Here is a 14,010-nt window from a genome sequence, read left to right as displayed (position 1 = left end):
GGGGCAAATATAGCTTCAACGCTGTTAAAGCGGAGCCCTCGACACAGTGATTGTGGAGTAATGATAGCCTCATCACTATTAAAGTGGGGCAAATATAGCTTCGACGCTGTTAAAGCGGAGCCCTCGACACAATGGTTGTGGAGTAATGATAGCCTCATCACTATTAAAGTGGGGCAAATATAGCTTCAACGCTGTTAAAGCGGAGCCCTCGACACAATGATTGTGGAGAAATGATAGCCTCTTCACTATTAAAGTGGGGCAAATATAGCTTCGACGCTGTTAAAGCGGAGCCCTCGACACAATGGTTGTGGAGTAATGATAGCCTCATCACTATTAAAGTGGGGCAAATATAGCTTCAACGCTGTTAAAGCGGAGCCCTCGACACAATGATTGTGGAGTAATGATAGCTCACTCAAAGGCTATTTACCGAGGAAAGTATTGATTGCTGTATTCAAAATTAACTTTAAAGTGTCGTAACATAAAATTAGATTATATTTTAGGGTCAGTAACGCGCATGTAATATACCTCTGCAGTAGCGGGCATTCATAGGCTACGGTGATTGTTTACCATCAGGCGGGCCGTATGCTTGTTTGTCTCCGTTGTAATTACATCCAGAAAATGGTTGGTAAATTTTAAATTATACAAAATGGTTTGTTTATATGGTTACAGACAGAAAATGCCCATCTAAAACTTATTTAGAGCCAACTAAAGCTTGAAAACACATTTACACTTAATGGCGTCCTGGCTTGTAAATGACATAAAAACAGTTGTACCTTGTGAATATTAAGATATATACAACTTTATCAATATACTACAGTGAAATCAAAGAAAGTTTTATACTTTTTTAATATTAACGAAATGAAATACCAAGAGCAATTTCACTCCTTAATGCATGACGCTTATCATTATAATATTTTATTATGCTATACATACATTTTACATTTATACTATGTAGATACATAAATAATTATTTAAATTGGATATAAATTAATAACTTCTAGGTGGTACGTTGTTCTCTTTAGTCAAAATCAATAATATCAGTATGTTCGTAACATTGTGATTTGATATCGATATTTTATTTTATTTTCGCATTCAGGATTTGAATTTAAATACAAAGCTCTGAACATCTGCTAGTAAATTATATTTGTTGTCTTGGATTTGGATAGGAAGTATAATTAATAATCAAACGAACTTACCTGTGAAGTTTGATTACAATTATACGAGTATCCAAATCCAAGACAACAAAGACCCGCCCCCCATCCCCAAAAATGAAAATAAAATAGTCTCTGTTAATAACACAAAAATAACTCTGAAATAATGAGTACTGGAGGAGCGATGTCGAAGCAGGAACGCAGCGTAGCGAGTGAGAGGGACAGCGCGAACTTGTTTTTTAAATACTATATCTCTAAAATGTGTGACTTGGACTGCACGATAACGTGTCAGAGCTTTTAAAATCACTTAATTTGTCAATTCAAAATAGATATTGGAATAGAAAAAAAAAGCCCCTTTTAGCATTAATTTACAATGATATTAAATCTGAAACAGTATCTGCATCAAACCCTCTTAAAATGTTCACTTTAAATACATGGGTGTCAAATATAAATACAAAAGATATTATAGCTAGTAATTTAGACTTAGTTGATCGCTCCAAGCAAACGTACGATTTCCGGGACTTGAAAAACGTTGTTTTATGTGAATTAAATGAGAAATATAGTGGTTGGCACAAAATATATACAGACGGATCTAAAGACGTAAGTAGTACAGGGGCCGCATACCATGATCCTAAGAATAACGTCAATAGTACATATAAGATAGCATCAGAGATATGTATTATGTCAGCGGAACTATTTGCAATTTCAGAAGCCGTGTCTTATGCGTGTAACTTAAAACTGAAAAATGTCGTCATATTTACGGATAGCAAAAGCGCGTTGCAGCACATAGCTCGCTGCGCCTCTGGATACAGAGGCACAGCGTTAGCTTACACTGTGTTGCATAAATTAAATACGATACCCACTGACATGACATTGAAATTGCAGTGGGTCCCCTCACACATAGGGTTAAGAGGTAATGAGGAGGCCGATACCCTAGCAAAAGACGCATGTACAAAAGGCGCGGGTGTGTATATTTTTCCAGACTTCACTGAGAAACTACTTAAGTATAAAAGAAAAACTCATTATGTCTGGAAAGAACACTTTGATGAACGTTCCAAAGAAAAGGGAGTGTGGTACAAGACGATGCAATCGGAACCTCCTCATATTCCTTGGTTTACTAACAGTAATTTAAATAGACAGTTACTTAAGATTGGTTTAAGAGTGCGTTCCGGGCATATTCCGTCAAAAAAGTTTGCTTACTTGATGAGAAAAGAACCATCCCCAAATTGCGAAGTTTGCGGTTCCATGGAAGATGTGCAACATATTTTGACGGAATGTGCACGGAATGAAAACGATAGACAAGCGTTACTAATTGCCCTTAAGGTAAATAGATTGGATATAGGTGGTTTTCAGAGCATCTTAGCTGTACCGACATCAGAAGAGGCTAAAAAGATATTTTTATATGTACTAGACTATTTTAAAAGGTACAAGTCCCGTAACTAGACATGTAAGAATACTAGAATAAGGTACGATGGGGCTGGCATAATCATGTAACTGATTTAAGTCCCTAAATAATAAATAGAAAAAAAATAAAAAAAAAATAAAGGTCCAAAAAATATGAAAAAAATCCTGGAAGTAGAGCTTAACAAAGACATTAAATGAAAACTATAGCGGATATGATCAGTTTGGCTGTTTTTGAGTTATCGCAAAAACTTTCCCCTTCATAGTAAAAAGACTTACCTACACCCACAGTTCATCCCTTGGTTAACAATCTACCATACTTTAAGCTCCAGTTTAGCTTATTGTGACGGAAGAGTAACTACGGAACCCTACTTTGAGAATGGCCCGACATGCTCTTGGCCGGTTTTCTTATTTATTTATTATGTCACTTATTCATACAAACCAAGTAACATAAATGAGTTTTACTTTTAAAATACCGACGTTTATAATTTAATATTTTTCTTTATGTTTCAAATTATTTCATTTGATTAATTTAACAGCCATTCAAAATATTTTTACATAATCTTCGTCTTTTTCATAAAAGTCGTGGCTGAATGCCGAATAGGTCTGTGCCTTCGATGCCTCACCTGCCATGAAATTTCAAAATGGCGGACGAATGTTTGACATGTCACCGTATTTAAGAATTATTTCGCTTAAAACTTAGTTTTTTCTTCGCAAGTGTGATGAAAAACATTGTGTGTAACTCCGGGGGTAAGAATATTGCAAACTCGGGTCTTTAATTCCCTCCAGAGTCTGGCTGTCGGGAATTGCCACACTCGTATCCAAAATTTCACTTACCCACCTCGTTACACAATGTACTATTCTAGGTCTTTTAATTCATGAGAATCTAAATAAAGTAAGTAGGAATCAACTACTACTATTTAGGTACTAACAAATTAAGACATGTTCAATTGTTCAACTACGCCCTATATTTTATTGATTTAGTCGCTTTACATGTACATTTTATTGTATTTCTCTTTCTACTGATTTTAGTCAAAAAAATAAAACAAGGCCCCAGTTTCATAATAAGTAAACTAACTGTACTTTAGTTAAGCAGTGATTTGTTTGATGCCATTGTTTTCACGCGTCACCACGCAGGCGCAGCTTCCTAACACACCTAAAAAGAAAATTACTACCTAATTTCCGGAGTAATTTCACAGGGGACTGCACTTTATACGAGCTTCAATGATGCACTTATAATCGAACAAAGATGAATTTCGAAAGCTGTCTATAATTAGCCACCTTTGAGCTTCTAGCTGAGCTAAAACCTATCGATTGTTTAATGTTTACCGATTGATGAGATGGTTTGATGATATAAACGAATAATTTTACCAGTACTTTAACTAATATTCATTTATGACAAAACACAACAACAACCAAAAACATTTATGACAAAAACTTTTTCAAGATGTCTTCTCAACGGCTTGCCTTTACTGGCCGCAGATGTGTAAAGCCTGACCAGTAATATATGATCACGCGCCATATTGCGGAATTTCATTGAAACTAGATTTTTCATACTAAACTGAACTGTCACCCTATACATGAGAATAACAGCGCCCTCTTCACAATGATCATATATTTCTGGTCGGGCTTCACATGTGACCCGTCTTTTATCCCTAAAATGGTCACCATAGTGCGTGCGTGGCGTGTAAGTTGTTTTAGTTTTGATTCTCAGTGACAAGTTGATAATTGGTACAAGGTTAATAAAACTCATCTCTCACATAGGAATTTGAGATTAATTTGGAATAAAATACAGAAATAAGTAGTTAATTAATCCACTATGCTTTCAATTACATCCGATTAGTAAGTATGACGTGTTTGTCATAGTTTGTCACTTCCCTTCGATGTCATTATAAGCGGATTCTCTGTAGTATGAACTCGATAAGTCAATCATAATAAAAAATTACTTGAAAAAAAAACAACCAGTACCTAACAAGGTTACAGTAACAAAGTTAAGGCGCTGTCTTAAAAAAACACAATTTTCTCCAGGATACTGCTAGAAAAACTTTTTGAGACTGGATACTTGGCCATGATTCCTTGTCTCCCAAGTAATTGTCAATTTTATAGTATCTATCCCTTTTTGATACTAAGAATTTGTGGCATTTTCTGTGGCAATGGCTTTAAAAGTCAATCGTTAGATTATCCATTCAGTAAAACGGTACTAATGGTCCCTGGCCATTGCGACCGGGGCACGATCCATTAATCAAGTTAAGTATTCATTGTCTGTGGACAGATTGCAAAAATGACTTAAGATTTACTAAAGGTTTTGTCTCTTAAGCCGCTTCGACCTACGTAACCACAAGTGCCGTGCTTGAGTGTCCCTTGAGATACAACCCAGTTGCAGTTGCATTAGAATGGCATTCATTAGAAGTAAAGCGGCATTGCGGCATTCGAACTTTAAATATTTCATCTGAATTTGATAATAAATTATGTTTAAAAATTTGCTCGTCAGAAATTATTCGTGTTTCTGTGAATTATTTACCTAATTATATCGAGCCAACTTGAACCTCTTCATGTTTTGGTTGCAGTATGTCCTTACAAATATACGGGCCAATTCGAATTTTACTTGTTCAATGTGTTCCCGTAACAACGACACTGATCTGTCAGTGACAAAAATGACGTTTTTGGTTGAAGAAATGTCAGTTTTTACACTGACAGATCAGTATCGGAAACAGATCAGGTAACTAAAATTCGAATTGACCCGATAGTCTAGTTTTCTTTAATTTTGTTTCATGGCGTTTTGCCTTGATTGCGTTAGCTCCTCTTAAGTCCAAGGTATTTTAGGTTCCTAGTTTTGACCGTTTGGCTCAATTGTTACCCAACTTACCAAATTATTTCCAGTGAGGATGGCAGCACGCCGCGCGCGGAGCCGGCGGCGCTGAGCGCGGGTGCGGGGCCGGGGGCCGGGGGGGGGGGGGGCTGCGCTTGCGCCGCCTGGCCGCCGCGCCGCTCCGCGCCGCACGAGATCCTGCGCCCCAAGCCCAGGAGGTAACACTACCTACTACGAATTAAGATTGGAAAGTGTACGAGTGCTGCTTCATACACACGTACCTAGTCCATATTTTAGTGTAAAATATTATTGACATTATTAAGTTCGATTGACTTTTTTCGATTGTTTGATCAGGCATTACCTATAAGAGTTAATTGCAATTCCCTAAAAATAGTACTTGTCGCAAGAACAAGATCAGGTCTCTTTATCATAAAAATGCCCGTTTTTAAACGTCGTGAGAGCGCCAAACTCTCCCTACCTCCACAGAAATAGGCTTTTCATCCCTTGGTTAAAAATCTACTATTTATTCAAAAGCGTCGAAAACTAAATAGGTAGATATAAATCCACTCCCTACAATTATGTGGTCGAAACACTACTAGTTTTTTAGATTGCACGTATTTAGAAAACCGCGAGTAAATATATCATATAAAATGAGTTTTTATATGATAATATGATATGTGTTGAAATGTAATGGGCTGATGGCTAAATTTAACTAGCTAAACATGCAAGTATAAAATAAACTAGTGCAAAATATCAAGGAAAATTATAGAAGTGTACAAAACCTTTACAGACATATAATCGTTAATTTGGTCCTGACTCGATTGTTCCAATCCATTCACAAATTACTTTGCGTAGTGCGTATCTTAGTTTAATATTTTTTTCAAATCTGATCTGTATTCACAATGTAGTAAGATTTCTTTTGCGATGAGACTATCGCAAGATAAGAAATTATAGAAGCACGTAAGTACAAGAGCAGATGCAGTTCTTGCAGCAGTAAAAATGGCAAGTGAGAAAAAAGAAGCATTGTGCTTCTTAAAATTGTAAGTTTTTTTGTGTCCCTGGGAACAGGTTTAGAAAATGAAATTCATTATGACGATGTCAGACGAGAAGCATGCGTCTCGGCAAACATCATCGCAAATGTAGATTTTTATTTACTTATTAAACATTTATTGCACAAAAGAAAAAATTACAGTAAAAATGACGGTCTGAGTGCCTGACCCTATTGTAAATTTGCTGGATTTGAAGAATTTAAAGTCTTTAGTTCAAATATAAAATGTGATTCGGGCATAAAGTTCGTCTTTTTTAGCATCAGAAAAAAGATAAACAATCTTGACATGTCTTATTATTAAAAAACGCTTTTTAAAAATCAATAACTATTACTGATGAAACCAGAATAATGTAAATGATCGTGTATGATTTATAGGTGTAATTGTTACATATTTGCCGTGACTTATTTTTCAAAAGTGTTTTTCAATAAAAAGACATCAAAATCGCTTAACATCTTCTTTCTAAAAAACGAACTATAGGTAGGTATAGGTACAACATTGAGCATAAATTCCTCTGCCTAATTTTATTGGAGTAAAAAAAACATAGAAGTACCTATTCATAGGCGCAAAATGGTTAGTTTACGAGATATTTCAATTCTTCTAAGTTAAAGAAGTCAATTCAATATATTTACCAAGTAAACTCATTCTAACCAATAAGTTTTATTATATTTAAAAATTAAATGTCTGTTGTCAATTATCATTTTTTAACATGACCTACGCAAGTTACTCAATTAAAAATGCATACTTCAAATAACGAATTACTTATAAGTAGGTATGGAATAATTGTCTACGTAGAATCGCGTAATTTAATGTTCTTATAGAAATAATGTTTTTGTTCCACATTGGCAGAGAAGTTTTTTGTTTCTTTACAAAATGTTCGTTATCATTACATTCTCACATTTAAGTCACCATTTTTGGCGTTACAAAATTTTCATGACAACCCTAGATGCGAAGACGCATCATTAGTCATTTGCAGCATTCCGCTACCGTGCTGCGCCGCGCGCCGCGGGGGCCGCGGGGCCAAACCGGCCCTGCCCTCAGATACTTGCCGCACCGTACGTGAAAACACCGCAGATTTAGAATAATATTTACACTTATAGGTTATTTTTGATTGGTTTTATGTTGTAAGTAAATTCTATTCGAACAAGAACTTAGAATTAGAGGCCGTTATCGATTTTAGTCGCAAAAATGACAAATTGATAGATTTAGTCGATGAAATTGTACACCTTTTGATAACTGTAAGAAATAGCAAGTACTGGTTTCTATTAGCACGTCTATCAATTTATCAATTTTACATTTTTGCTCTAAAATCGTTACCGGACTCTTAAATAAACCTCCTTAAGAAGAAAAGATTCCGTTTAGATTCTTTTTATCGATGTTTTGTGAGGAAAGTTGTTAAAGTATGACTAGTATGACTGTTGACTGTTACACGCAAACACGTCTGAATAGATATGGATTCAATTTGATACGTACACGTATGTTTTCAATCTGAAATAATACTTCAGTAGGGCTACGATGGGCGGCTCTTTATCATTTTTCACCATTCCGGTCACGTTCTAACAAGTATGTAAGTGCGAAAGTGACGCATGATATGTCAGGTAACAAAAATTTTACCATGATACCGCTGCAGATATAGATTATAGAGTGTGAGTGGAGAGCAATCGAGGAGTCAAAGCTAGAGCTTTGGAATGCAAGATCTACGTAGTGTGAGGTAATCTATGGACCGTCACCGAAATTATAGCGGCTACATACCGTGCCGGGAAATTAATTTTGATATAATTATATCCCATCAAAAACATTTTCATGTAACATGTTGCCAAGACGAAACCATAAGGCTCGCACTGTCAAAAACTTATCAGATCTCTGGTAGATCCAAACTTCTAACTCTACAAGCCCTAACTTCACAAAGTCTACAGCTTAGTCAAATTCAATATCCTGCCCTATAACAAAAACTATCTACATAACTTATTTCAACTAAATCCTACTATATCAATGACTAAATCGGTTCAGTGGTTATTGATTCCACATACAAAATTCTACCCCCCTTTTCGCCTTGTTAGGGGCAAAAAATTTTTTTTTTGTTGTGTTACTAGCCGCCGCCGAAGCGCTTCGAGGTAGGTAGTGTCCTTGCGTTTCGCTTTACTCGCCTTGACGGGGGCACTACCGTGCTCCCAGATTAGGGTACTATTTACCAAGATGGTTTTTAGTTTTACCATAACATAGGCTGTAAATAGGTATTCACCTTTACTGACCTCTCAGGTATTCAACAAGGAGTTCATTACATTGCTCGTGTCCCGAAAAATTGTATGATTCATTTATACTTATAGCATCGACTCAACAATAAAGGTACCGTTCGGATTCAGACTGAACCAGTGTGACTGTAGTACAAAATCAATGGCTTTTGACATTTGCGTCAACAGTGAAGCTGGTGCAGTCTGAAACCGAATGGTACCTTAACGCTGCATCAGCAATGCTGATGCATGCTGCAGTCGCAATTAATAGTAAAAATTGTAAGACTCAAATTTTATCGTTACGAATAAGAGACACAAAATGTCATGCATTATGGTGCGTATTGTTGTTTAGAAAATAAGCCAGCCTAGTTACCAATTAGGCCTGCTACTTAGGTATTAGCGCACTTTCGATCGGGCAACCACCTCGTAGCCGAGAGTTTCACCAGGCTTTGCTACCAGTGAACAATACTTATGTATGTATCTATGTATATACATAAGAAATTACTTACTGAGCTAGGTCGAAGCTAACAACTCACGTTGTCGTTGCTCACGCAATAAAACTCCCTCAAAATGTACAATCTTGTATCACAAAAAGTAAGATGAGAAGTGCACCAGACAATAATAACATTAGGTATTTCACTATATTCCTGTTAGCAGGGTTGCATCCTCTATTGCTGTTTTTTTACAGTATATACTTTCTTTTATTTTCGTCAGAAGTCTTGATAGTTGATAGGTACTTTATTTGTATTTTTTTAATTAAGTAGTTCCCTTTGAACATACGAGTGTATGATTCTTATTCTTTATGGAAAGTGTTTTGGCTATTGTATTATTCATTTTAATGTATACTATGCACAATTGTATGCTGTTTGTTTCCCAATAAAAATTAAAAATAGAACAATTGGAGCAGAATAGGGTGGAACTATAATAATTTGTGGGTACGACAGTATTACACTGGTACGGCAGAAGACTCGACTCGGCCGCGCTCGCGCATCTTATTAACTTACCCGAGCACAATGCTCGCTTTCGCCAACCTTGGGAACCGCGCAACAATACCTGGGACTTGATGCAATGAAAGTCACTTCACATTCGCTTATTGTGTAAGAGACGAGCTTTTGGAAAATACTTTCTTAATTTCTCGATATGCGTTGACGATTTAATGACTCTCACTTGTTTACTCGGCTACAGTAGCCGTGCCACGAGTTGACACTTGACTAGGGTTTGCAATCAGAGTATTCGGTTCGGATATTCAAATTATCCGAATATCCGCCAATAATAATATCCGAAAATTTTCGAATAATACAACCCAAAATATCCGAATTAACGGATAATTTAGATAACACAGAAATAACGTTTTTAACTATGTTTTAATAAAAAGACGTTAACCAATACCTCAACCAATTTTAAATGATTACTATAATAGATAACATAATGGTATCTTTAGAAGCGTACTTAATAAAGAGGCTTTATATATGGATTAACTAGTTCATATTTGGAAGTACATCTAGGCCTCGCCGCTCTTCTCTCCTGTCCTGTCCAAGTGACCGAGCCAGTGAAGTCGTGCGACTATAATTTCGCCAATTATATCGGGTGCCGCAACTAGCTCTCTAGCTTCCTATTTTTCCTACGCCTCCAACTTCTATATTCATTTCTGATAGATCTCAGATTCTTCCGCCAGAATTTCGTGTTCATCACTAAGAGCTTGTTCTCTTTTTTTCGAGTCAGAGTCCAAGTCTGAAACTTACCCATATATCAAAATCTAATTGCTGTCTTATAGACTCGAATCTTGGTCAGTCTACTGATCAGCTTGGACACTATTACAACTCGATGGAGCGCTGCAGAGCATCTTAGGGCATTTTGGATTCGAACATTTATCTCCTCTTTTCTTCGGTTGGTAACATCCGGCACTGTGCAACCAAGATACCTAACACCATTCACACCTTTGTAGGTAGTTGCTCCAACTTTTTTCACGTTGATGTGCTGAACTTTTCATTAGGAGATTTTCTCTTTTATGGTGGTTGATTCTGAGACCAATCTTCTCTCCTTCCTACTCTACGATCCTGTCTCTAGCCTCCAGTTCGGTTTTGTTTTGAGCCTATAGCCCCAAGTCATCAGCATATCCAATGATCTTATTGTCGTGTCTTATTGTTTGCCGTTCAAGTCCACGCCCCACAAACACTTTTTGGACGATGTATTCGAGTGTCAAGCTGAACAACATTGGTGAAAGAGCGTCTTCTTGTTTCAGACCTGTGACTAGTTCAAATTCGGCTGTTTTTTCCACGAGCTTTGTACACTCATCCAGCTTAATTTGGTAGCTCTATAAAGCACTGCAAAATTATAAAGTGTCTCTCTCTGACATTATTATGCTTTTGCAAAACCAACAAATAAAAAAAATGGATGTCTTGTGCCAACTTCCATTTCTTTTCCATCATCTGTTTCAACAGGTGATGGATAAGAAATGGTAGTAGGCATATATAATCCACAGTACTATACTGCGTTTCTTGCAATGAACGCAATAATAACTAATAATGAAAAAAACGGGGACTTTGTCTATAACGAATAATCATGAACAACTAAACTAAAAATTGCATTCGTGTTATTTTTACTCTGCATGAGTCTCCGCTTGATAATGTGATTTCAAAGCATCCTTTAAGGTGTCTGTGAAACTGAATGTTCCCATTTATTTATCATTATTTATTTAATATTTCTACAGTCCTAGGTGTTTTTTTTGCCCATAGTTCTTCTGATTTACTTCGCATTACGGCACTCAAGTATCACAGCCGTTATCAACTCCGCGCTTATTTTAGAGCTAGTTGTACGAATTATATTACCTAGAATAAATATTTTGTTTTACTTATAATTATCCGAAATTATACGACTATTCGGATAATACAAATTTTATTATTCGAATTATCCGAATAATAAAATCGTACGGATATTGCAAACCCTACACTTGACGTTTAGGTACGTTAGCGACGGCGTAAACTCGATAGCATCGCAGTCCATCTTCCTCGCACTGATGGATTGTTGTGATAGACAGGGAATGCGAAGTCTACTGTAACAGAAAAATCAACTTGATGTACTTTTCTTATTTTTAGATATATCTGGTTAATTATTTTTAGAGATATCTCTAATAATATTCTTTAAATTTCACAGTCATTTGGTAGCAGTTCAAAGTCAACTCTGGATTGGGAAATTTTTGAACGTTTTCAAATAATTTGTTAGACCAAGTAGTAAAAATGTTACAGTAAGTTATATATTTAAAATAAAATAAAAATATGTTTAAAAGAAAAAAAGTAAAAACTTTGTACTGCCGACTTTATGACGTCACAGCAACTACCCCCACCATTTTCGCGTTTGTCATCTCATATATTTGTGTTCAGGACATCAAACTGAATGCATTGATATCATATTTCTTCATAACCGAGATAACATACTTAAACGGAAAGTTACCTAAAACCTGATTTGCCAGCCTACTACATATAGCGACTTCATACATTTGCTATTGGCTAGTTGCGTTTAGTGGCAAATGAACTCGCAGTAAACACTAATCAATGTGTAAACAGGCCCGGTACGAAGGCCAGTTACACTTAACCCGCAGCCGCACTTACTCGTATTGACTTTATGTTAAAGAAAATTAACATTTTTGAACATATTTTCTTGATTTCACAATCTCAATTTTCATTGACTCATCTCAATCTCATTGTTATTTCGATATAAAATAAACATTTTACGACTCAGTTAAATTAAAAACAGCCTACATACTTTATATTGAGTTGCTGCAATATACAAGCAAATTCAAAGAAAGATACATATATATTTACGTAGTGCATTTTTGTCATGAAGATTTGACGTAATTTTGGAATGCGATTGTTAGCTAAGGGATGAAAGGCGCTACTTTCAGTCGAGGTGGTTTGTTAAATGATGCCTTTCACCTTACTTACCTTACTTTTTATGAGGTCAGTTAAATACATATATGTATTAAAAATAGACAGGACTTAGTTTAAAGTAAAATACTTAGATAAAGGTATCGTTATTTATGGAGTAGACATTAAAATATCAGAATATAAATTGTATAACAAATCCATTTAATACCACATTCTAATTGTTTATCGTAAAAAAATCGTAATTGGATAGTAAAATGGTCTAGAGCAGAAACGTATCACTTTTTTAACACTTCATAGAACAACAATGACCCACTTTCAGAGCATAAAAAATGAAAAAAGCGGCCAAGTGCAAGTCGGAGTCGCCCATGAAGGGTTCCGTACCATTTATGACGTATTAAAAAAAACATACTTACTAGATCTCGTTCAAACCACTCTTCGTTGGAAGTTTGCATGGTAATGTATATCATATATTTTTTTTAGTATCATTCTGTTATTTTAGAAGTTACAGGGGAGGACACAAATTTTACCACTTTGGAAGTGTCTCTCGCGCAAACTACTCAGTTTAGAAAAAATGATATTAGAAACCTCAGTTTTTTGAGTTTCAGTTCTAAGTATGGGGAACCCCCAAAATTTATTGTTTTTTTTTCTATTTGTGAAAATCTTAATGCAGTTCATAGAATACATCTACTTACCAAGTTTGAACTGAAGAACTTATAGTTCTTATAGTTTCGGAAAAAAGTGGCTGTGACATAAACGGACAGACAGACGGACATGACGAATCTATAAGGGTTCCGTTTTTTGCCATTTGGCTACGGAACCCTAAAAAGGCATGATGCAGGCTTTAACAATTAATAATATTAAGTTGGATGTCCCCACTGACTGCCCTCAACGACAGCGCTAATTGATATCATTTGCACGTGCATTTCGCTGGTACAGTCACGTCTGCAAATATCGATACGAAAAATGTGCCAAAAATATGTATATATGAGCAATAAAGTCATGTATACATATTTTTGTCACTTTTTTCGTATCGATATTTGCAGACGTGACCGTACGTTTTCGCGAAGAACAAAGTGATATAAGTTTGTAAGGTGGTAAGGACTCCTGCGCATAAGAATGACGAGGGCGGGCGGAGATCACGCGAGCCAGCGTTATCTACGTCACAGGATTATTCAAATATCCTAAAATAGTGATAATGATGATCGCAAGAGCAGTTCACTTTTTTCTACTTATGACAGTGTAACTAGATCAGGGTGCTTAGCCAATCGTTAACAATCCGTAGCGTAACGTAGTCATCTCTCTCTATCACTCTTTTATATTAGTGCGACAGTTGCATTTTGTTCGATATTTGTATCGAACAAAATGCGTTAAGAGGAAAGGGGACGGCCGCTCCTCCATACAATACAAATGTAGTCACCATGTTCCTCTCTGAATATTGACATTATGGAAAATATTTTTACATAATTTGGTATATATTAACAATATCTA

At 36.0% G+C, this 14,010-nt stretch overlaps 1 protein-coding gene across 1 annotated transcript in view; it reads left to right on the top strand.

Annotated features, from left to right (window-relative positions):
- The window catches only part of LOC133516925 (ankyrin repeat and BTB/POZ domain-containing protein 2), a 79,293-nt gene that overhangs the window by 14,989 nt on the left and 50,294 nt on the right, over positions 1 to 14,010 (top strand). Inside the window, exon 2 of the mRNA XM_061849981.1 lies at positions 5,433 to 5,579. Within this exon, the coding sequence (XP_061705965.1) occupies positions 5,433 to 5,579 (147 nt within the window). The remainder of the gene's footprint in view (positions 1 to 5,432; positions 5,580 to 14,010) is intronic.

Source organism: Cydia pomonella, chromosome 4 (assembly GCF_033807575.1).
Source record: "Cydia pomonella isolate Wapato2018A chromosome 4, ilCydPomo1, whole genome shotgun sequence".
In the NCBI taxonomy this organism is placed as follows: Eukaryota; Metazoa; Arthropoda; class Insecta; order Lepidoptera; family Tortricidae; genus Cydia; species Cydia pomonella.
Note: the sequence above shows the minus strand (reverse complement) of the source record. Positions and strands in the feature narration are given on the sequence as shown.